Genomic DNA, 24,872 nt, shown 5'->3' on the forward strand with positions numbered 1-24,872 from the left:
AAACACTACCTTTAGCGGACTGGAATGGGACTCCGTCTTCTAAATTGCTAAATAGCAATCTGGTTGTGTTTTAACAGGTACCACAAAAGGCGAAAGGAGCAGCTGGTTCTAATAAATAGCGATTTTAAAAGTTCCCTCAGCTTTCTCGCAATTCTCAATCTTACTAAACTAGTTTAAATGGGTATAAATGGGAAACACCAAGCTCACATACCGAACAGCTTCGGTGTCTGCGCTGCTCTCACGCGGTGGTTTATCCCTGAGCTAGCCCATCACGATGGCTAGGTTTCGCTGTCTCACCCTTCGAAAGGCGCTCCTCTCCGCTTCCTTTCGGCCGACGCACGGCCGGGATACAGCGGCGTCCGCCGCTCTACGCCGGCCGTGGCCGGTGCTGCTGCTTCTGGACACCGCCCCCGCTAATTCCAAGCAAGGGCTGGCAGAATCTCTGGCTTTACTCTTTGCAGAGCCACGTTTGTGGATTCAAGTGAAGTCGCATGGGTATTTTTTTTTTGGTTGGTGACATTTCACAGCCAACACTTTATTATCAAGAACTTGCATACATCTTAGCATCTTTACGATAACGACAAAGAAGAACGCCTACAGGGAAGCGTATAAAGCACAAGACACCCAGAAGCCAAATCGTGAATCCTCATAAGCAGTTCGTTTTGCAGTCTCTTGGGCGGTTTTCTTTCCACTGCTTCAAACTCCATAGCAAAGTTCAGTACTGAAATCGGGGTATCCTTTCCCGCATATCCTATGAAAAGCGTCCAGGCAATCCTTAGGTATGTTTGTTGCTGCCCACCTCTTTACCCACAACGCACAGACTGCAAGGGAAAGAAACGAAAAGAGAGCCGAACTTGTTGTAAACTGTTGTTACCCCAACAAGTTAGGCAATGCCGAACGCATTTACAGGAATAGAAATATGGAAAGCAAAAAAATGTACGACTTCTGCATTTTGTGTTTTCTGGTCTCGCTTTGATGCTGTGGTTTAGACAAAAAAGTCAAAGCGTACTACATTTCGCCCCGCTTCCCTGTCGGAAAACCCAGCGCGCCGGAACCGGCGCGATCCAGCTAATGCCTGATTATGGGACTAGCAAAAGCTGGAACGCGCCGGAGCACGGAGATGCGCCGGAACACGATGGACGCCGGAATGCGCCGGAACGCGCCGGGCTGTGGACGCCGGAATACGCCGGACTCGCGCCGGAATGCGCCAGGTCCTGCACGCCGGAATGCGCCGGATTCCCCCTGGAATGCGCCGGGTCCTGCACGCCGGAATGCGCCGGACGCACGCTGGAATGAGCCGATTCCTGTACGCCGGACGCCCACAGGAATGCGCCGGACGCCTGCTGGAATGCGCCGGTTACGGCCCTGAAATGTGCCCGACGCGACACTGCCTTGCGCCGGAAAGGTTGCTGGGATACAGCGAACGCGCCCTGCAGGCATGCTCCAGCAAATGGGGGGCCCTAACTTTAAAGCAGCCACTGGGGTCGCTTTTAAATGCATTGATACAGTAAGGCCTCCAAAATGAGCAGCTCCAGTAACTTTTATTTCCGTTTATTTCATTGGTTTCTTGGGTGCCCTTGCTGGTCACTCTGGTGCTGCTGGTGCCTCTGCTGCAGGGGCCTTTGATGCTGGGGCCTCTGCTGCAGGGGGGGCCGCTGCTGCAGGGGGGGGCCCTGCTGCTGGTGCCTCTGTGGCCATCGTGCTGGCCTCCCCAGGAGGCGACTTCTTGGCAGGGAGCTTACGGGCGTGCCGCCCAGCTTCAGCGAACAGGTCGCGCAAGGCCTTACGGCCATTCGCCACCCTCTTTGCAGCCGGCACATCGGTTGGATGCTCATGCACCATGTTCTGGATTACGTCTGCAAAGTAACACCAAATATACTTTGTTTTCCACATGATAAATGGTCAGAATAATAATAAACTACCATGTTTATGCTCATACACACCACCCCTGCATATGAGCTGAACCACGATGCTGCCCCTGGAGGAAAAAAAATATCCCCGACCATTGACAGCATAATACTTTTCAAAATTTTTGCCCGCGCTTTCGGACTAGTCATATTTTTTTCAGTAATGAACACATTGAAACCTGTGGGATGTGTGCAGTGCAACTTGTTCCTCACATACAAATCTTGAAAAACTGGCCCATCACAACTGCAGACTTTACGCTAGCCTAATTCTAGAAACGCATGAGTGGAACAAAAACCAGCGGTAAACACAGGACACAGAAGAAAACGACGGGACAAGCTGGCACTAACAACTGAACAAACAAGGCACTTCAACGCATAGAAATACCTTCCAGCAACAACATGCGCATGTGTGACTAGGCATGGGTCACCAAATGTTAACTATCAACCACAGCGTTTGGAAAGTTCATCTCTTTGCTGGACAGGAGCAATGACATGTCACTGACACAATTGTTACCCCCTTTCATTATATAGAAAGCTTCCAAAATTTCCCTCTGGGTTTTTGTGCTTTCCTGGCCTAATATGGCAGCATTGCTAAAGACATGACTGCACCCGCATTGTCTACAGTGCCTCGGCAGATGAGCACCGTCACTCGTGGAAAGAGAAGCTTGTGCTCTCTGAGGCAATCACTGATACAGCAGCCTGTCTGACCGATGTACGCTTTGCCACACGGTGACAAGGGGATGTGATAAATCACACGTGTAGCGCAAGGCACAAATTTCGAAACATGGTTAGTGCCACACTTAGCCCTTCGTTGCGTATGCCAGTCAATGGGGACAAGGCTAGCTTGTTGTTATGCCTTTGTGCACAAACGTTCACACAATGTCAAAAGGGTGGGTAAATAAACACGGCATACGCTTTGTGTTCTCAGCCCCACAAAAGTTGGGCGGTCTGTGCAGTCGCATCGACCGGCATACGCAAAGAAGGGCTACGTGTGGCACTAACCATGTTTCGAAACTTGTGCCTTGCGCTACACATGTGATTTATCACATCCCCTTATTCCCGTGTGGCAAAGCTTACATAGGTCAAACAGGCCGCTGTATCAATGATCGCCTCAGAGAGCACAAGGCTTCCCTTTCCACGAGCGACGGTGTTCATCTGCTGAGGCACTGTAGACAATGCGGGTGCACTCCTGTCTTTAGCAATGCAACCATATTAGGCCAGGGAAGTACAAAAACCCAAAGGGAAATTTTGGAAGCTTTCCATATAATAAAGTTGGGTAACAATTGCGTCAGTGACACGTCATTGCTCCTGTCTAGCAAAGAGGTGAACTTTCTAAACACTGTGGTTGATTGTTAACATTTGGCGACACATGACTATTCACACATGCGTATGATGTTGCTGGAAGGTATTTCTAGGCGTTGAAGTGCCTTGTTCGTTCAATTGTTAGTGCCAGCTTGTCCCGTCGTTTTCTTCTGGGTCCTGTGTTTACCACTGGTTTTTATTCCATTAAAAATGTAACAACTAGCCCAGTCCAATGCCTTGGTATCTAGAAACGCCTGCATAACATCCTTCTTGAAGTCAGCAAGAGTCGAACTTTCCGCAGCTGCAAGAAACAAGGTGACTCTTTCTATGGTGGCATCTTTGAGTTAGGAATATGCAGCTTTGCAACGCTGTTAGGGGCACCAGGTTCATAAAAGAAGCTGAGCAGCTAATTAGTATCAGCCAGCTGTATGGCAACCTTAAAACAGAAGATGTATTACCTCACCCCAGTAGCTAGGTTAGCAAAGGCTAGCTGTGGTAGACGTGTGCATGACTTACTTTTCAGTGGGGCTGTGCTGCCCGTTTTGGGTTGCTATTTCAATTAGATGCTTTTCATCTGCTTAAGGTAGGTTTCTGCTGCCAAACGTGCCCCAATAAGGTGCAAGCCCCTATGGGATGTGGATTGTAAATACGCAGACAGGCCAGGCTGGCCCGTCTGTCCTCTTTGTCAGGAGGGGCCAGGTGTACTGCAATAAGCACCAAGCCCGGGCACAGATTCCGGCCCGTGCACAGCTCTAGTACAACACTCACTCATTATGGCATCCAGTTTTGCTGGCGTAGCCCGCTCCCTCGTCACTATCGGGCCCTCCGGGTTCCGGGAGGGTAATCCTGAAACGCAGCGCACCTCCATCTGGGCCGGGGTCCAATAGTGACGAGCCAGATCCCGCGCCACCTTCATCTCTTGCCGACTCGCCGTTATGTATTTTAGGCGGGTTTCCTTTATTTTCAGGCCGGAGCCAAGGTGCACCTGCAAAACACACAAAATACACAGAATATTGATACTGGGCACAGAATACACTATAAAGCTTAAAGGCCAACTGCACTCAAATTTTTCTTTGCCCAATTTTGATCCAAACAAGTAGTCTATGCTCTGAACATCCCCATGGCGAAATCCTATGCTTCATAAGCACACAGCACACTAGGTACCATCGCTTAAAGTACCTCTGAGCAGACGACGTTTGCACCTGCGGAGAGACACGAAACAAGTTCTGAGTGGCCAGTGTCGGGAAAGAGGAACCTGCCCTGTGGAGCACACACTTCTCTGGCGACTTGCACGACGCTCTGCATGGCGCTTTGCTACACCACCACGCCGTACCATCATCACCATCACGTTTAAAACTAACCAAATAGGTAGCAATATCTGCTATTTCTTTAAATGCAATAAGAGAGATTACAAGCCTACAAACTATACATGCGCTTGCGAACATTCCAAAGTTGTCGAAAGGTTTTTACTTCAAAAGGATATTTTTACTTCGAAAAATAGTTCAAAATGTTCCCGTTGCATCTACCCCAGAAAAAAGAGGATCTCTTATAAATGCTGACCCCTTGCACTTCCACGTCCAATATTTGCCATATTTGGGCTGGCCGAACCTCACCTTTGTCCCTTACACCTTTCCAAAAGTTTGACGACCTAACTAGAGTTATACGCGCGGGTATAAACATTCGTGCGACTTTTGCCTGACTAGCTAAGTGAACCAAAATCAGCCTTGCTCATGGTGGCAAACATCCGCACAAATATCGGTCATGATCTTCGTGAAAGGCGAAAGTTAACGAAACTGTTCCTCTCCTAAGCGATGAACTATATTTTGTTTTTCAATTTCCAAGTGATGTATTTACTTTAGTAGACAGTTAGATGTAGTTTACTTGAAAGTAAGATGTTTTCAACTGCACATATCTCTGTTGAAAGTAGAAAACGGTGGAAGAGTGGTCACCTTTTTGGGGTTTTAGTGCATCTTCAGCTGTGGAAGCTGACCTATGGTTTCAGACCAATTTTATAATTCGATTCTCGATGTGCAGCGAGGTGAAAAATGCTGGGCCAATACTCATGAAGCTGTCTGCATAATGTATAAAAAAAATAATTAGTGCTTGATTTCCACCTGTGCAAGGTTTTCTCCCCCCCCTCCCCTTCCCCGAAAAGAAAAAAAAAACAGTGACATGACAGCTGAGGCACCAGCTAACCAAAGCTGCTTTTCGATATCATACAAGCGAGTAGCTTTGCGACTAAAAAGCGGGCCCTGATTTGCAATGCCAAGGATTCCTACAACGGAAGTTATTCTGATGCAAAAATAACTGTCAAACGACCTCCTTCATCTCGATTGATAGCAAAGCGATGTCAAAATCACACCCAACTCCATTATCCTGGGCAAACGTTAGTCAGTTTTTCTGTGGAAGTGCGAAACGCAACGCGAACGCACGCATTTGAAGGCGGCTCTGAGCGGCCACCAGTTCTGGCGTGGCCGCTTCAGGTCCATTACATTTATCACCTCTGGCAACCGTCAATGGCTGCATTTTTTATTCAGTTTCGTTTCCGAAAATGCCAATTGTACAAGCCATTTGCGATGTGTGTGTTCATGTTTGAAACGCAGTATTTTGCATTTTGCACTCTCTTTATGTGTACTGTTAGCTGACATCGTTTTCACGCTGTCGAAAATTTGAGTGTAGTAGAGGCTGGCCTGAATGTGGACACACAAGTTTTTAATAAGTTAGGCTTACATGGTTTAAAATTTATTATTTAAATCACGAATGATCTAGCCATTACAACCTAGCCCTTTAACTGATGTGCTTATTGGCCTTTTTTTTCACATTGCTAATCTGTCACAACACAGTTACAGCATGACAATTTTTCCAGCACCACAGCAGCACTGCTAGGTAACAACATAAATAGGCAGGTCTTGTGCCACATCTGTTGTTACAAACATGCTTCCTGCTAAAAAAAAACCTTGGTATAGCAAACTTTTTGCGGTGATTCATTAACTGAGCACAGGTTCATAGCTTTAATGTTTGCAGAGTTACAGTGACATGTACCTTAGCCATCATTATGCCAACAGCCCTGTATACATGGACTCAATGAAAGGCAGTTGAGAAAAAAAAGGTTTTTGACTCAATTCAAGGAAGCAAGGTGAGTCAAAAAGCCGTTGGAGTGAGTCTGTTCAACCCGCAGGCAGGGGGTGGGTCGACTTTCTCATCTGGCTGAGTTGGCGGGCCATGAGGTGCTGATCAGTTCCTTTCTTAGAAACCCTTCAGTCATCTCACCTCAATTCTTTGGATGGAGTTCGTATAAATGCGGGAGGGGTCAAAGTAAGCTAAACCCATCAGTCGACCTTACCCTCCCTCGTCGAGCCGATGTATCTAGGGCTAATGATACCAATTTTCATCATGAAATATGATTAGCACACTACAGAATGGGATGAAAAAACACAAGATAACCACTAGTTTGTGATTCTTCCATTCCAATCCATAGCATGCTAATAATGTTTTGCAATAATTAGAAACTAGCCTACACTGACACACTGACAATTCTCATCGTGGCTGTGATGAGTGGCTCGGAGGGGGCACGGTGAAAGTAGTGAAAGAAGATTTCACATCGCGGGAGACACCAAGCGGCCGCTGGGAAAAAGACACCACCGAGAAGAGGAAGACGAAGGCGTGGTGCGTTCACCAAGGCGAGCCGACGTCTGGGTGTGGCTACCTGCTCGGGCACGAGGGATCACAAGGCCGTGCCGCGTCGTCCCGTTCCGGCTCGAGCCAGGGCTCCTGCTGCTGTGAGACCGACGCTCGTGGTGCGTCAGCGGCCCCATGCTCCTGCTCGGACCGCCGGTTTGTTTGGTCGCGGAGGGTTCCGGAGCGTCTCACACCAGCTCGCTGGTGACCTGCCTGTGAAGTGGTCGGCCAAGTTCTGCGACCCTCACCATCGACGACCACTGCGCTCTAGCAAGACATACCTGTGAGCTGTGCTATACGTAGCTGTTTTGCGGGCCTAGTGCCAGCCAGTGCCGCGGAAAGCTAACTGAACCCGCTTTCTGAACATTAATTTTGAGTTAAAACCATTTTCTTTGAGTGGCTGAATATGTTGTAAATACACTTCGTCCTGTGTGTGCGTCCGGCATTCCTCTCACTGAGTTCTGCACGATCCTAGCGTAACAAAAGTGGCGAGCCTGCCAGGATCGTGCAAAACTCAGTGAGAGGAATGCCGGACACACACACAGCACGAAGTGTATTTACAGCATATTCAGCCACTCAAAGAAAATGGTGGTAACTCAAAATTAATGTTCAGAAAGCGGGTTCAGTTAGCTTTCCGCGGCACTGGCTGGCACTAGGCCCGCAAAACAGTTACGTATAGCACAGCTCACAGGTATGTCTTGTTAGAGCGCAGTGGTCGTTGATGGTGAGGGTCGCAGAACTTGCCCGACCACTTCACAGGCAGGTCACCAGCGAGCTGGTGTGAGACGCTCCGGAACCCTCCGCGACCAACCAAACCGGCGGTCCGAGCAGGAGCATGGGGCCGCTGACGCACCACGAGCGTCGGTCTCACAGCAGCAGGAGCCCTGGCTCGAGCCGGAACGGGACGACGCGGCACGGCCTTGTGATCACTCGTGCCCGAGCAGGTAGCCACACCCAGACGGCGGCTCGCCTAGGTGAACGCACCACGCCTTCGTCGTCCTCTTCTCGGTGGTGTCTTTTTCCCAGCGGCCGCTTGGTGTCTCCCGCGATGTGAAATCTTCTTTCACTACTTTCACCGTGCCCCCTCCAAGCCACTCATCACAGTGGCGCCACTAACACACGAGATAATTTAGGTCTCCAAGCTGGTCGAATACTTTCCTCACTTGTTTTAAGCACCAGTGACCTCCATAATTTTAGTTAATGCAAGCTTCTCTGGTACTTTTCAAACTAATTATGCCCTCTTGTTATTTTCCCACCAGCAAAGGTGCCCACACTATTATCTGAAGTTTTTAATTTTGCTACAGAAACAGAAGTCACACAACAGTTTAATATGCAAGAAGCTATAAAATTATGAGGCTGCTCTCACAGCTTCAGTTAAACTTACCTCTCCATTCACTACAGCAAAAAGAGGCAGGTCCTCCTCTTCTGGTTTGCCAGAGTCCTGGCTGGAACCTGAACACATCAATCACATTAAATGGAACACATGAAGAAACAGTAAAGTTGCACTTATCAATAGTTGATATGTAATGAAAAGTTGAAATTACACACCATACAATTAGCTAAAATGATCTCACCATTCTCAGTGGCCGGGCTGGTATGTCCTGCTTCAGCCCCAACAATGTTTAGGACAGCATTTTCTCCTGAAAATGACACACCACTGTAACACATGATGCAGAAAAACTTTTTACCCCATTCTTACTGTGCGGCATAATACTAACTGCTCAGCAGAACTTCCCTTAAAGGGACACTAAAGGCAGAGTGAAATCTTGACTGAAAAATCATAGGCTTCTTAGCTCTCTCAGCGTTTCTTTGACTAGCGACAATGCGTTATTGGCAGAGAAATAAGTAAGCAAACAAGAAGCACCTGTGACCCGCTTCCCATTCATTTTCTCATGATGTAGCCATTGCATCAAAAACTAAGAGCGAAGCATTGGCAGCGCCAGTGCGGTCCACAGTGTAAACACTCGCAACAGTAGCTTTTACGTCGTCTTTTACGTCGTCTTCAAGCCATAGCGAACTACGGCAGCATTTCTCGGGCCACGAAGGCTGGTCTGGACGTTTACGATTTTTCACCGACAGAATAAGAAACACTTTCACATGCTCGGGCGGCCAGTGTGCCCGCCTACTCCACATTTCCAGACTCCATCGAGCCAGCTGTGAGCATTGAGGGCTGTGGCAAAGCCGCTTTTGAAACAACAAGTGCTGATTCGAATGTCAAGAGCAGTGTCCCCAGCTCCCGGCTGGCGCCAATCAGAAGGGCGCCTTCACTTCACCTCATCTGGAGATCACAGCCATCGCATTCCTTCTCTCGTGCAACGCGAACCTAGCATGAAATAAATGCTATTCACGGAACCCATGTCCAGTAGTCGTTGCCCGTGTTCCCCCTGGCTCAAACATAACAAGGGCAAAGAAACACAAGTTTTACAGATTATTAACGGTGGCTTGACGAGAACAGAAAAGCCCAGGGACAGAAAGGTCAGCTAACCACTCGCAGTAAGCTCATCTCACAGGCGATTATGTTCAAACCAAGCACGTTTTACCGATAGTATGATTTTTTTAAATAAAGTGTTACTTAACCTTTTACTCCTCCTCCCCTGCACGCAAAGAACGGGTGACTACATGGTCAGGCGGGTCGCTTAACCACTGCAGTGCATCTTGTTCCTTTTTCCTGTTGTAATGAAGGGTCTTAGGCTTCTTCCTGCCAGGTATACTGCTTGCATAAGCTAGGGCGCTCTCTGCCGTAGAATATTGACTTTGCTACTTCCGTAGTACCCAAAAGCGTACGGGGCGTTTTCCCCTGTTTTCAATTTTTAAGCATTTTCTGCCTTATTAAGCAATCGCTAGTTGCGAGAATGGTGTATTTTGGCTCTCGGCACCCTAATCCATCAATACAGGCCAAGCTGTTTCCAACAAGTGCCCAAAAGTTACACCCAATTGTTACAGGTTTAGAATATCCAGCAAGTGCCAAGCTTGCTGCTGACTGTTCGAGATTATGTAGCACCCACTTCATATCAGGCACTTATTAAATTTGCAAATCTAAAAAAATCAGCATTACGTTTCTTTAAAAAAAATTTGGAAAGGGCTCTTTGTGAAATTTAATACACTTCACAGTGGTTACGAAAATATGTCACCTATCATCAGCCAACTACAAGCCACAACATAGCCAAAGAAACCACACAAGCATACAGGATTTGCATGATAACCAATACAGAAATACGGAAAATTTATATGAAGTACGCTTGCCTTCTGAGGGGCCATGTGCCAGCACCTCGTAATAGCTCAGCTCAGTACCTGTATAAAAAGAAAATTTCACCAAGTGTTATACATTCTTCGTGAGTGCACTGCTTCTGCGGCTACAGCAAGAACTATGGCATTACCGTGTAAAAGGTAATGCAGGTGAAAAACAAGCACCACTGACTTTCTGTAAGCTTTTCCACCACACGAGAAACAGCCACTGTGAGCTTTGAAGTATCATTTGCATGCTAGGAACTTCCCTTCTGGTGTTACATGCCCTGTTCATTACCAACACTGCTGTCAGTTGCGTGTATTAGGAATAGCCAAAGACGCACTAAGTATGTAAGCATGGTGCTACGCCAAGTAAGAACACTTACACCTGCAGTGACAGTCAGGAGACACCACAGGGTTAGGCAGAACTGTCTTATTGTGAACCCGCAGTGGTTGCTAGCCAGCATGTACCAAAGGCCATCAACTCCATAACCTTTCTACACAGGCTACATGACTACATGCACAGTACAGTGCGGTCCACTGTTAAAGGGAAACAGCGAGTGCGTGGATGCTGCGCTCCACGAAGCGTCGGCGCCGAGAAGTGGAGAGAATCCACTGACCGCACGAGGCGGGAGAAGCCGCTCTGTCATCTGCTGCGGCGCTTCGCCCGGTTGCTCAGATCCTTCGAGTGCGAAATCCCTCAGCTATTCCAAGCTGACCGGCGCAGCGGAGCGCTGTAGCAGACGACAGAGCGGCTGCTCCCGCCTCGTGCGGTCAGTGCACATGTGCCGGCTGTCTCCGATTCTCGCCACTTCTCGGCGCCGACGCTTCGTGGAGCACAGCATCCACGCGCTCGCCGTTTCTAACAGTGGACCGCACTGTACATGACTGCGTTTCCTGGTAAGCAGAGTAGAGCCCGTGGATACCCACTTAGGGAACGCCCCCAAAGTAGAGTAAGCCTCCGCAAAGGAAAACTTGACACGTATTTGAAATGCAGCCGTACAGCTAAAATGGGAAGCTCTGCAGCCTCCTAAGAAAACTTTGCGGATGACCGAAAATTTATCCCGATTTAGAATACAAACCAGGACTAATACATACCTAGGGCAGTCACTCAACCAAACAATACAAGGAGGAAGCTAGCCATTTGTAGCTTGACAACTTAATCGGCCATTCTAACATAGCGCAAAAAAAAATCTGCCGGTTACACTTTGTAGAGTAGTCCACATGCTTAAAAGGTTAAAAACAAGACTTCTGTACTGAAGCCAAAGTGTATCTTTTTGGATGAACAACCTTTGATCTGTGCTTTTTTTTCTTTTTTCTGTGACTCCTAGTCCCTAAAAGACGAAATTTGGTCAAACCTCAGATTTTATTTCATTTAAGTAAAGCACGAATGCTGGTCAGCCAACCTAGGGGAAATTCAAGGCCGGTGAAAGTTCACCTATCTCTTACCTTAAATGACACTTGAATTCAAGCATGCTACATACGGCTAGGTAACTGCCTAGGTTAGCTGGTAGAGTGACTGCCCTAAATACCGGTTGGTCCAAGGCAAATTTTTTTTACAACCTCTGTTTTTTGAGGAAGCTGTATAGGCTTCCTTCTTAGGCATACAGCCATATTTCAGTTGGATGTTATATTTTTATTATGGTTCTTTTTATAAGATTTTTCCCACTTTTCTTAAGCTACACCAAAGTAGCACACTTTTTCCCACTTTTCTTAAGCTACACCAAAGTGTCGTGGCTATAAATCTTATTAACAAAACAACAAAGCACAAAAAAAACACAAAAGGGCACTAACCTGGGGCCACATGTTCGGGAACAAATTCCGCAAGAACTTTATGTGGGGCTGGGTTGGTCCGGGCAACTTCTGCAAAAGCATAAACAAATATAATTGCACTTGTGGCCAACACAAGTTCGTCACATTTCTTCTGCTTTTTTTATGAATGCCTTCTCATACTCACTCGATCATAACATGAACTCAATTTTCACAACCGGAAATCAGAAGACACTGACGGCCACTCTCGACCAGTTCCTGAACACTGAGAACTGGCGAAGTTAGGGGACGGGCAACTCTCACTGAACACAAAGGGAACACACAGCACAGGGTTGCATCCAAGCGACACAAAAGTGTGAAAAGTTTGCCTGCATTGTTAGGTCGGAGTGCTATGCATGAAGGCAAAGCACAGATTTGTCCAATTTAAAATAAGTAATTGCCTTTGGTAACCCACTTGGCCCCACTCCAGCTTTTTCATGGGAACAATGCAAGATATTACATTAAAATTGTGTGCTACAGTCACGTAACATGTGCAGGAATGACATATTATGAGCAAGCATGAAAAGTTATCCCTGGGTTAAGAGCACGTTACCATTTTAATGATATGATTAAACAAAACTAGAGGACCCACTACAAGCACCCACTCATATTTCTTGGCAGTGGCTTAGGTAAGCGGCTGCAAATGCATAAACAAGATTGTGCGACAAGATTGAGAATCCGCCCGAAAATGGCTGGTGAGTCACCATTGCTTTATATTTTTTCCTTTAATATCTTGATTATTTGATGGTACTACTGATGTCAAGACAAAGCAGTCTTTTTAAAAGAACCAAACTTTTATTTCGTCTTCTTGGCCCTTTTAAATTGAGACCTAAAAATTGCATCATTCAGCGTTAATTTAACCCTACTTATTACAAAGACAAACTTTGACTTTCCAAAGCATTACTCCCAATTATCCTACCTCCCTTGACCAGCACAGTGTCAGAGTGGAGTGAGCCGGTGCATTGGACTACGCAGCCTTCCGTTGCTTTTGCCGTGTTTGCTTCGGTGTTGTGAATGTTCTGGTTATTTTGTGAGCGGATATCTGCGGTGAAACAAAGTCCAGACAAATGGGCTGGGTTCTTAGATGCAATAACGGGTACGTAAACTTGTCGGACGCTTCTAAAGTTAGGGTACAGGCTACAATGACATGAGCGCTTTTTGCAGCGATCTACGCTTGGCTCCATCCGATCTGAGTTTGAATAAACATGCTATTATTAGAATTCATTTCTTCTTAAATGCACTAACGGCTACATAAAGTTGTTGGACGCTTCTAAGTTTCGGAATGGGGTACGTTGACATGGGCGCTTTTTGCAGCGCTCTGCGCCTGTCTCTGCGCGATCTGAGTAGAAATAAAACTATTAATATTAGTATTCATTTCTACCGCTTTTAATTATTTTCGCTGGTTGCAATGACTACGGTTTCCACGCCAGCCTTAACGATGGGATACCTTTTATTTGTATTTTATAACAAAATATTTGATATTGTTAGTGCAAACCAAGCGATGTCACTTTCAGCTTTGCTCCTTCAAAAAACATGCAAGCAATGTTGCCACTCACCAATCTTCTCTACAAGCACATCGCACAATCTGTTGTTTCGTTCTTGTGTTTCAGCGAGCTTTTCTTCTAACTTCAGGATTGTATCCTGTTGCTCGTTCAGTTTTTTTTTCATGTTTCCACATTTTTCTTCCAGCTCTTTTATTTGTGTGTTTTTTTTTTGGAGTTCTGACTTCATCTCTCCCAGCTTCGCACTGGCCTCCCTGTCCACCTGAGGAATTGGCTCAGGCAACTGAAATGGAAGTGCATGAATATTTAAATTTCGAAATGTGAATACTTCATTTCGGTTAGTGAACATTTCATACTGGTTAAGTAATGTCTATTTATCACTATTTATCTATTTATCACAAAAAAGAGATTTAAACAAATTGGAAAAGGCTGCAGGTTTTCCTTCTTTGGGATACATACTACCGTGCCCCCCTTTCTCATTTTTTATCTAAGCCGCAAGTTGTGCATGGCTCTTACTGGCTAGCTACTAAGGCCGCTGCCTAACGATGGGCCATGTTTCTGGTGATCCAGAAGCAAGCCAGGTGTAATGCGCAATCCCTTCCACAGCAAGAAGTAGGTCGTCACATCGCTCCCTGTTTCACTTGCAAAATCTCACCATATGGTTGGAACTTTACATTTTGAGTTACTTTTATATAATGGCACACAGCTTCGAAACGTAACACTGCAGAACCGAAGCAAACCAGAAAATGAACATATGTACTGTCCGGGGGCAAAAACGGTACTCAACTCACCAGCTCTGCACCATCGCATCCCTTAAAGGCTTTGATTATGCTTCCAAGCTCCTTTCTAGAAGCCTTCCTCTTCTTCATCCTGCTTTCTCTTTCGGAAAGGCTTTGGGGTGCCTTAAAAAATAAATGCAGTTAACATTAGCCACAATGCAATCTTTACATATTGAAGTGGAAGTTTCCCTCAGCTGAGAACTGCGTCTCGTACAGTCAGGGTCAAAAATTGCCAGGACGTGCAAGCAGCGGGTCAAGCGAATCACCATTACCTGGTAGTGGTGGCTTGCCTGATTTCGATACCGCAGAAAAGGGAATTCACATCTTAGGTTTACTGCCATGTTATAGTGCACCCTTATGCGAAGGACTTGTTGGCCAAGAAACTAGCTGACAAGCAGCTGATCAAACAGATGTAGTAACTTTCACATATTTTGTTTTGTTTTTTTTCCTAATGTTTTTCCCGAGTTCTGGGTTAGTTTCACATTACAGTACGCTGCTTCAAGTATTGAATTTAGGTATTGAAAGGAAGAGGTAGAAAGAAAGCAAAGCATAAACAAAAAAAAGGTTCCTTCAGTTCACAAATTTACTCGCATGATGCAGCTGAAAGCCTATAAAATTTTCATTAACACCCATAACTTGTTGTAGTACCTGCAGCATGGACTCAAAAAACCCTGAAATAACTTTCAGGCGTGCCTCAAAAAATTCCCACTCTGCTTCATGGCTACCTGAATAGTGTCTGCAATGACACTGCTGACTTATTTCCAGTAGGGGCACTGCCATTGTGTTGTACACCCGCCGAATTTTGAGTGTCGACCATTCTTTTCATCGGCGCCGTATGACGGAGTGAAATGGCTAACTCAGCGAGAGTAGCCGCATGCACACAAAGCACTGGCTGCGGCAGCCGTTATCTGCTAGGCTGTTCCAAGAGCAGAACGCTGGCCCTGATTTTTTCCTTCGCTTATCACACTGCCTGCAAAGCAGCTGCTACCCGTGCAAAGAGGGCAGGTGAAAGTTACTGATAGCAGCAGACTAAGCATTCGATGAACAAGTCTCAAAATCTCCATTATTGGTGATTTACGAAGTATTGGCACAACGGGCCTTCTCGTGAACAAAATGGCCAGTATGCAAATCACTGTGATGAGTAAACAAAACGATTTCGGACTGTGCTCAGCTGCTGGACTGTAGAAGCAAACATCGGCTTATGCTGCATAACATGACACAAAATTAGGAAAGAAGGAATCTCACCGCGGCAGTCTTGCTCAGCTTTGCCATGATGATCCTTGGAACAGCCGACCTCGAGCTTTTGAGTTGTTTCGTTATGCCCTGCAGTGAGTCTAGTAGACGAAGTAAAGCAGATGTTTCTCAGTAAACAGGTGACACATACAAAAAAAGCATAATTCATTGCATAACTTCTTCCTAACGAATTACAAGTTAGGCGGGCTGGAATCTAATGGCAGGCTGTACTATCCAGTGTGTAACAGACAAGCGTGTGCGCTAAGGTCCCAAACCTGGAAAAATGGCAGGGCAATTATGCTCAAACTTTGCACGAAGGTCGCATTACGTGATATATATATTTTTATTTTTTAATGCAAGCCACAGCAATGTCCCTTTTTTTTTTTTTTTTGCAAACGAATAAAAACCTGGTGTTGTCCCTCGGTGCTGAATCGGCCTGTTTTAATTTTTACATGGGTGCGCATTTAAGAATATCATTCAGGGTAGACAAAAAGTTTTTAAATTTGCTGCTAGACACACAGGACGTTGCTGCCACTTCTGTTTTTTTCAAACAGAAGAAACGATAAAATGCGACCTTTACACAGGAATTTTGAACTTTTTGTGCCTTACATGCGGATTCTCCAATACAATGATTTAAATAAGATCATTTATTGTTGTAACACCATGTACGCCACATGAGTGAATTTCTGGGCTTGTACTGCATGCCGAGCACGACGCCGACATCCACTGCTGGATCGTTCCAGAGCTTTAGGCAATGTTACAGACAAACATAAGAAACGACGTCAACCACAAACGCTACGTAAATCCTACGGTGCACCCAGAAATGCTACGTAAGATGCTGGTACTCTCACCTGATAGGGCTGTGACGTTGGCGGGGTAAAAATTTTCACAGTCCCCGGTTTCGCTAATCCAGTATGCCTGTACGACTGTCTGTCGTCTAAAGTCCTGCACGCTCTTCGGATTGAAATCCTTTATTAGGGTGACTGGCAAGACAGCACGCTGTTGATCTTGCTGATACTGTACGCAGGCGTACATTTCGTGCGCGTCGACAAAAAGCACGTTTTCACACTGACATAGCCTTCACAGGCGTCAACAAAGCACGACACAAACGATGCACAAAAAGGGACAAAACCAATAAAGAAGTCCAGGTCTGGCACTACGCTACAAAAATTGCACCCTGCGGCGCTACAAGCTAGTCATTTACCAGATTTATTAACCAAGTTTTATGGTTTTAACTTCGGTACAGAAGAAGTTTAAACTTCGAGCCGTTCCTCACATTACTTGGTTCTATTTTTTTCTCTTTAATTGTACTAAACAACGTAAAGAAATGAAGACCTGCATATGTGGTCTGATGCATCATTAGGCCTACTTATTTAGATTTTTATGTCGGCAGCCGAATATTGACATACATTTTTAGTTACATTTTTCTGAAGGCGAGCACAGTAAGGAACTTTACTGGAAAAGCACGAAATTTACTACATTTGTGTGTGCTTTCTACGAATTAACTTCATTTGTAAGTGTAGTGTATGCGTCATTCTTCGATTCTGTCTCTGTACCATAATTTTGTTCTAAAGCGGTATATTTTTGCGTCTGCACTACGTGTTTTCTCTTCCAGCACTTATTTTTCTGACCAGGAGGATGGTGTTCACGCCGGCTGTACGCTCTGCTGTCTTAATATGTCATGACTGAGGTTGATACAGGTTTTGAAATCAGCATGGAATGACGCCTAGGTTTTAGCAGCCTCACCTAAACCCGGTCCTGTTCCCACAAACGGAAACGAGCCCGCCTTTGGAATTCGGTTGAGCAGCCAGGGTTAACGTGCTCGAACTTTATCACTGAAGGGAGGTAGATAGATGTCACACGGACGTATTGGACTTGTAAATTTTAAAGCTTATGAAAAGGACTCTCTTATGAAAAGAACTTCCTGTGGGCGTACGTGGACCACAGGAATTTCATGGATCGATAAAAGGTCGGGCTATAAAACATATATCTCTGTTAGGTTCTGTTATAACACCGCGAACTGTTTGTAGTACACGTCCATAACTACGCATTCGTGCACCGAGCGATTTAAAACCGCGGCCGTTCTTATCGCGGGCATCACTGCGCAAGCTTGCATGGCCAGAAAATGCAATGGTTCCGAATCTCCTGGGCAGCTTCAACAAAGAAGTTGTGCCTTCAGTATAAAAATAGTGCAGCCGGGGCACACACTCTGGGAAAAGAGACGTAAATTTCGGGAGGAAAGCTAGCTAAGGTACAGTCGTCCACTGTGGCAGTGCTTCAAATTCACTTATCGTGTCTTCCTGCTTTGGTGTAATGAAGCTAATTAATTTATTCCGTAATTCTGCATTTCTTCCAAGTGTAAGGGGCACTTAAGTCCCCCCAATCGCTTGAATTATTTTTTCCTGGAACTTCAGATATTCCACACCAAGGTCGAACCTGATGTGCCGGATAAGCCTGTGGACGACTGTGAATGAGTTTACTAAAGCTGCGGTGGAAAGTAAGGCAAAGAAAAAAAGTACCACACAGTCAGACGCACGAGACACGTAGGGGCACTATAATACACTTGTTTGCCTGCATTGTGTGAGCGATTTTGCTCATTTTAGCTTGTAGTTAGAGCCACAGAGTAAAAATTAGTGTCCGTAGTCATTGCGCCGTGATGCACACGAATGAAATAAATACATCGCGCCCAGCGCAGTATCTACATAAAATGTCATAGCGCATTTTATTGCTTATTTTACATACCACTGAATTTGCACTGTGTTCTTTTTCTTTCTCATGAAGATATTACATCATCACTTAACGCAAGGTGGTAGCACAGCACACACCAATACGAAGAAGTTACATTCTGCTGCTCGTATTTGTCTGCAGTCAAGACTCAAGGGCAGAGTTTTATATAATTATAGCTCTATGCAGTCTAGGATAAGAAAAAACCACAGAAAAAACCAATGGGAGGCATTGGAAAAAACGCAGTGCCAAATATTACGCCACCCGGCGTAACCGAAACTGTTTATTAAATTTACGTCTGACACCCTTTCCCACAATTAAAGATACGTCCGCCGCAACCCGAAAATGAAATTGGAGCTGCATTATACAGTAAAAAATTAGCTACGACCAGCAGAACCGAGAACTAGTTCTAGAAATTAGTATCAGATTTTTTTCATATGAATGGTAGCATCCACTTTTCTAGGTTTCGTCCGACATAATTTCTAACCTAGATATTAAAGTTACGCGCGACGGAACTTTTACCTATGTTTTGAGTTACGTTAGACTACTCCGTGCGTGAGAACATCGTAACCTGAAATTGAAAACGCTATTAAGACGGTACGAACTGCGGTAAATTAGTGTGCGCCCCGTCTATCGATGCAGCTTGAGTCAACGTTTATGGCTTGAGTAGGCACCGTGGCACGGCACCGCCTCCTAGCCACGCTTTACTTTTACTGTTCTCTGGGCACCCCAATCCAGGTGATAATGAAAGCCTAGCGTTTTCCTGGTTTTCCCACGCGACAACTTTCACGGAGTTGCCCTCGCCATAGTCGACGCTCCGGATATGGCGAGCGCTCCCAAACGAAAGTCGCGCAAAAAGTACTTGCACGAAAACAGTGAGTTCACTGTGCCCAAGTCGACTTGGTATGCGCGCTCGAAGAAGCAGCGGCTGCAGCACGCCCTGGAAACTGCGCCAACTGACGATTCGGGGCCATCTACCGTTGCCGCAAGCGATGTGGCACGATCGGCCACTTCCCGGGATGATCTCTCCGCACGGCTGGACGATGCATCTGAAGATTCCACAAATCGTGCCTTTGACGACACGATGCAAAATTTTCGTGATGACGGCGAGAATCCGCACTGCGACGACCTCGACGATCAGGGACTGGAACACGGTCATTCGGACTACGAGAGCCCCGACGGCGAGAATCCCCACTGCGACGATGTCGACGATCAGGGATTTGAACTCGGTGAACCGGACTACGAGAGCCCCGACGGCGAGGATCCGCACTGCTACGATTTCGACGATCAGGGACTCGAACACGGTCATTCGGACTACAAGAGCCCCGACGGCGAGAATCCGCATTGCGACGATGTCGACGATCAGGGATTAGAACACGGTGATCCGGACTACGAGAGCCTCGACGACGAGGATCTTGACGATGCAGATTGGCACTTCAGCAGCGGTACCGCCGGCGCCTCACTACCACCTCTAACCGAGGAAGAAATCCTTTCATCGTCGTTCTCTAAGCTAAGCACTGAAAAGCTGCCTAACCTTGGCACTTCAAAAGCAGGTGCTGCCGCTATGGCCATGTCGTTCGCGATTGCGCACGGCTTAACGTGGTCGGCATTGGGTGACCTGGCAAAACTAGTCAACAGTATTGCAGGAATGGAGGTGTTACCACTGAGCGAATATATGTTCCGAAAGCTGTGGTCAGCACAAAAGGAGGATGTAGTTCGCTACTGGTATCGCTGTGAGCAGTGTGGAGACGTGCTGAAAGTTGAGAACGGTGATGGACTCTGCGAAGTTTGTGACAGAAAAGTTTCGGTGGCCAGTGCCCGTAACAAATCAAACTTTTTCATCACTTTGAACGTGCGAAAGCAGCTGAGTACATTGGTGCAAAACACCAAGGACAGCCTCGCAGAAGGCCTTGCATTGCGAAGTGAACAATGCGGCGATGAAGTCACAGACATTGTAAGTGGTGCAGCATTCCGTGAGTTGAGGGAAAATGAAAAATTAGGTGTGGATGATCTCACCCTTACTATCAACACTGATGGAAGCCCTGTCTTCAAGTCCTCAAAAACATCCATGTGGCCCCTACAGTTCACTCTAAATGAACTCCCACCGAGTGTGCGATTTAAACATCCCGTGCTGGCTGGACTTTGGTTTGGGCCCGGACACCCCGAAATGCAAACCTTTCTGTCAAGGTTCACGGACGAAATCTCAGCCATGACACCGATTGTGTGGGAGCACGAAGGTTCTGTGCACTGTTCTAGAGTGTTCGTACTGTGTTGTGCTGTGGATGCACCGGCACGGGCAGCTGTAATGAATATGATTCTTCACAACGGTTGCCACGGCTGCCCTCGGTGCTTCACGTCGACTACCCGCAGTGGAGGTAATTGGTTTGCCAGCATTCATTACTTAGTTCCAAGTGTGGTATTGTCGTGGCACTCAAATTTATCACAATGTTGTGTAAATTTCATTGCAGGTTAACTACAGACCTGCATTGCTGAATCTTATTTCACTCTAAAGGGGTAACCACACGCAGCTACGGCGATGAGCAATGCAAAAAACACACAACTCAGTGGGTACAGCCAACACCAATCGGTACAGCAAACAAGCAGTGTTGGCAAGTGGTGAGCTAGAAAATTATGCAAAGGGCACTGGGGGTGACGACAGCGACGTTTAGCCTGCCAGAAGCAGCCCACAAATGAGCAACAGTGACAGAGAGCATTAGCAGAACTGTGTTAATTCTTTTCACTTGGTGCTGTCGCCCACACTGCCTGTGTGCTGTACCTATTGAGTTACATTTTTCACGGTGCTCGTCGCTGTCGCTTCATCTGGTTACCCTTTAAAGGTGATCCGCTACACCGTTTGAGAAAGCTAAAAAGGAAATGGGGTTAGACAGAATACTGTTGCAGTAACCTTTGCTTGCAGAAATTTTGTTCAGATATGAAGTAGGGCCAGAGTATTTAAATAATAAAGCCGTTTTTTGATTTCCCATTTAGATTTTGCGTGGCGCTACCTTTTTGTTTTACTGTGGTGAATTGCCATGAAAACAGCTGACAGTAATACTCAATGCTAAAAGGCCACTAAACTCAGTGCAGCATGGAATGTGACTGTGCCAGGAGAAGTTTTTTTTTTTTTTTAAATTTGCTAAGTGTGAGTTCTCTAAACCTTCAATTAGGGAGCGCAAGTCGTTGTAACACTACAGTCTCCATTTTCGCTATTGAAATTGGTCCTGCTCTACTGAAAAACACAACTTAGGAGGGGTAGCTGAACTGCCACATTGCATTGGCAGGCATGTTTGCATAAGCAAAGTAATGTGGCTAGTTGGAATGTGTTTAATATGAGGAGCACAATGAAGCTACAAATACGAGCACAAGTCAGGGTGAGTAAATCACTCGTACAGAGGGCTTCTCTCATTTTTACTTCAGCTTACATTTGTTGTTTGGTTGCATTCTTCACTACAAATGCTATTGCAAAATCAACTGGTACATGCAGGGCCGTAGCCCGAATATTCTTTTCGCAGGGGCTTACGAGTTATTGGAAAATTGGAATAGCGGAGTTTTGCCGAAGAAACTCCAAGCCTAGCTTACACCCTGCGTGGAAAAAAATTACAAAGGGGGTTCAAAACCCCCCTCTGGCTGCGTCCCAAGCTATACTATAGATCTGACATTAGCAGAGCAGCCCCTGAGAGCAGGTGAATTTTGCTACTTTCCAGAAGTGTAAAAAGGGGTCTTTTATACAGGTATGTGTTTTCAGCAGCTACTGTTGCTGGGAACTATACACTCCCAGTACATGCTTGTTCACTTTTCCCCACTTTCTCCTGTTGCCTATATGCCATGCGTTTTTGCAAGTAGCTATCAACACTGAAATGCAATTTGAAATGTGTCAAGCAAATTATTCTCACTTCCAGGCAGCTTGCGCTACACCAGCCAACAAACAGAACCTAGAACACATCTTGGAGTTGTGCGCGACATGCACATGGCCTTTGTTCAAGATGAAAGGTTCAACGGCTTCAATGGACCATCAGCCTTGATGAATCTGCGAGGTGAGTGCTGTACCGGGTGTTTTGTGAAATTGTCTACTGTATGGAGCTTCCTGCAGACTTGGCTGGATCACATTTAAAAATGTTTAGCCTCATTAGTTAATTCCTTTAGTCGATTACTCCACCAATAAATCCGTAATGTTCACTGATTGAACATCATCTAAAAAGAAACCAAAGGTACATGCTAGAGTGCAATTGCATTTTTACTGTCCTGTCATCGACATGGGGTGATTAAATCATTCCAGACGTTTAAAAAAATATTCATATACGAAGGCAAATAATTTTACTCCCAATTTCCAGTAGCACTGTGCATCTAGATGCAACTACACTTTTAAGACTTTTGCGTGGCACATCTGTGGGGCAAAAGCATATCACCATCTTCAAAACTTGGCCCATTTCTGGGTGCAAGGAGTGTAGTGATCCCTGTTATTGCTGTGGATCTGTATAATTTTTGACTGCTTTTTGTGCTGAAAAGCTAGTGTCTGCAAATGTGCATTTCCACATTTTCCTTATGTTGTAATCTTGCGGTGGTATGGACAAAGAAATATTGTCCACCTTTTTCCCCCTTCTTTGCTTGCATAACAAGCTAAGAATTTTCCATGAACATGTTTCAAATATTTGGCCTTAAATTTATTCTAGGGATGGAAGGCAAATTACTTAGGGACAATGAAGCAACATATATTGTTGTTTTATTTGAACAAACTAGCCTTTTTAAACTCACTGAAGTACATTCAGGCTTCTAAAGACATTCTCACCATAAAGGGATTTTAATTATTGACCAACTTTCAAATCTCCAATTACATCATGTCAGCAGTGATGTCGCGACGTACGAATAGTAGTCTGATCAGTGATCAATGAGTAATCAGAGCATTGAAAGGATGCTGATGTCGAGTAGTCAAAATCATATTTGTGGCTGCATTCCGCAGTTTTTCTCATTTACTTCATTATTTTACTAATGAGTGCACGTTTACCCTGTTTACTGGGAAAACAGAGAACGTTGAGTCACTTACAGCCACTGGCCCAACTATTGTAATGATGTTACACTGACTTGCGATGCGTTTTTATTCTATCCCAGCTTTCAAAATTGTGATTTTCACCCATTTCATGGTTGCCATCGTCTTTTTTTTTGTTCACTGAAGGGATGTACAGGTTAATCGTGCCAACATTTCGCCGATTTAGTCTTGTGGACTCGCCAAGGAGTTGTTGTAGTCGATAGCATATCAACAGGGAAAATAGTAGGAGGGAAATGGCATTTTTGATTGCATTTTTCTTGTTGATAAATAATATCGGAAAAATCAAATCAGTCAAAAGATAAAATTGTTGAGCTGTTAGTGCCATTTTAAAGTAATTTTTTCAAGTTAGTATAGGTATAACTGGTTAAGGGTTTTTTTTGTCAGGGCCTACCCAGGCCACTGAGAAATGCAGACAGCAGACTAAGAAGAGCGTAGACTTCTTGATAATTAAATGAATGCAAGCCTTCTTGTGTCTGGGCTGTTTCCCCTTCTCTCCATGTTGCAAAATGAGGTGCCAATAAATTACTAATAAAAATCACTTCTCATTTCCCATTTCTGTATGAAGTAAACTGCAAGCCCACTTAAAGGGTCCATGAAGAGAAAATACAACTTTGTTTAACTTTAAGGCGCTAGGCTTCAGTACCTCACTCAGCTCCATTCCAGCCACGAAAGACGTTTTTTAACCGATAAAAATGCAAGAAATACTTAAGAACTTTCAAATTTCGCGCCACAGTGACGTGTATTCGGCGCGAGTGACGTCATATGGGCCAGCACTAAAAACATAATTTTCAGTGGGTTAGGTGCACGTTAGCATTCGAGTGATTCGATCAAACGGAACTGACGGCCCCACTACAATCGTCCAGTCACGTGTCCTGGCGATTGATTAGTTCGGCCGCCGTCAATCGCCCAAACAAGATTCTGTGACGTCATAGAAAAGTTGCTGGAAACCGGCTAGCGAGTCGCCACAGCTCCACACGTTTTCTTTAATATCTCCGTTATTTTTTGGAAGTTTGCGATGAAATCGGTATCATTTTTATCAGGACAAAGCAGCCTTTCTAATAAACCAAACTTGTATTTTGTCTTCATGGCTCCTTTAATGGCACCTTGCTAAACATTCATTTGTTTCTTCTCTGGTATTTAGTATTGATCTATTTCTTGGAGGGAACAAGTTGCCTTCGCAAACAGTTGGGTCACACTTCTTGACTCCAATGTTTTGTTCCTATGCTTGACATTTTATAGGTTTCAATTTGGTCCATGGTGTAAGTGTCGAATACATGCACTGTGTGCTGCAAGGAGTGTGCAAGCAAGTGACGGAACTGATGTTCTACAACCCGATGAAGGGGAACCCCACTAGCATACCAGCATACTACATTGGTATGTACCATGCATGGGTTCAACATATGGTAGCATGAAGTGCAATCTGCATAGGCAGAAAAAATATTCGAATGCTATTTATAGGCACCGGACACTGCCGCAATTGCAGCGCCGCCTCTTTGGGTCAGTGGAGGTCGCGACCAGCCGTTCAGTGCATGTGAAAACACGCACGCTGCGTTCGGTTCTGCACTCTGTGGCGGACGTTTTTTAAAAAAACATTGTGATAATGGCAAGCTGCAGTGTCCGAAAGGATCAAAATGCTGCAGGAAAGAATTCGTGGCAGCGCCCCATCTGC

General features: G+C 45.5%; 2 protein-coding genes and 1 long non-coding RNA gene across 4 annotated transcripts in view; all 3 read right to left on the reverse strand.

The window, feature by feature from the left end:
* Positions 1-537: 537 nt before the first annotated feature.
* LOC144157643 (uncharacterized) overlaps positions 538-24,872 on the reverse strand; it is a 45,543-nt gene continuing 21,208 nt past the window's right edge. For both annotated transcript variants that reach the window (XM_077688464.1, XM_077688463.1), the window contains one exon: positions 538-821. In XM_077688464.1, coding sequence (XP_077544590.1) covers positions 697-821 — 125 coding nt within the window. In that variant the 3' untranslated portion in view covers positions 538-696. The remainder of the gene's footprint in view (positions 822-24,872) is intronic.
* Positions 1,541-8,952, reverse strand: LOC144158268 (uncharacterized). The gene is made up of 4 exons (XM_077689037.1): positions 8,462-8,952; positions 8,272-8,339; positions 3,978-4,194; positions 1,541-1,856 (listed from the first exon to the last, which is right to left on the reverse strand). Exons 1-4 carry the CDS (start codon positions 8,553-8,555, stop codon positions 1,585-1,587), a joined length of 651 nt encoding a protein of 216 aa, XP_077545163.1. The 5' UTR covers positions 8,556-8,952; the 3' UTR covers positions 1,541-1,584.
* Positions 13,568-17,328, reverse strand: LOC144157642 (uncharacterized). Its single transcript, XR_013319809.1, has 4 exons — positions 16,287-17,328; positions 15,448-15,536; positions 14,215-14,325; positions 13,568-13,706 (listed from the first exon to the last, which is right to left on the reverse strand). It is a non-coding gene; the product is annotated as an uncharacterized LOC144157642 (long non-coding RNA).

This window comes from Haemaphysalis longicornis, unplaced genomic scaffold (genome assembly GCF_048455015.1).
Source record: "Haemaphysalis longicornis isolate Haplotype H1 unplaced genomic scaffold, Haemaphysalis longicornis Haplotype H1 scaffold_10, whole genome shotgun sequence".
NCBI lineage: Eukaryota > Metazoa > Arthropoda > Arachnida > Ixodida > Ixodidae > Haemaphysalis > Haemaphysalis longicornis.

Bases quoted from the DNA above. Each gene is read 5' to 3' on its own strand.
- LOC144158268 (XM_077689037.1), bottom strand. From the start codon at position 8,555: ATGTGTTACAGTGGTGTGTCATTTTCAGGAGAAAATGCTGTCCTAAAC. The intron at 8,340-8,461 runs GTGAGATCATTT...TGATGTGTTCAG, and splicing joins CAGCCCGGCCACTGAGAATG to GTTCCAGCCAGGACTCTGGC. The intron at 4,195-8,271 runs GTAAGTTTAACT...TGTGTTTTGCAG, and splicing joins TTGCTGTAGTGAATGGAGAG to GTGCACCTTGGCTCCGGCCT.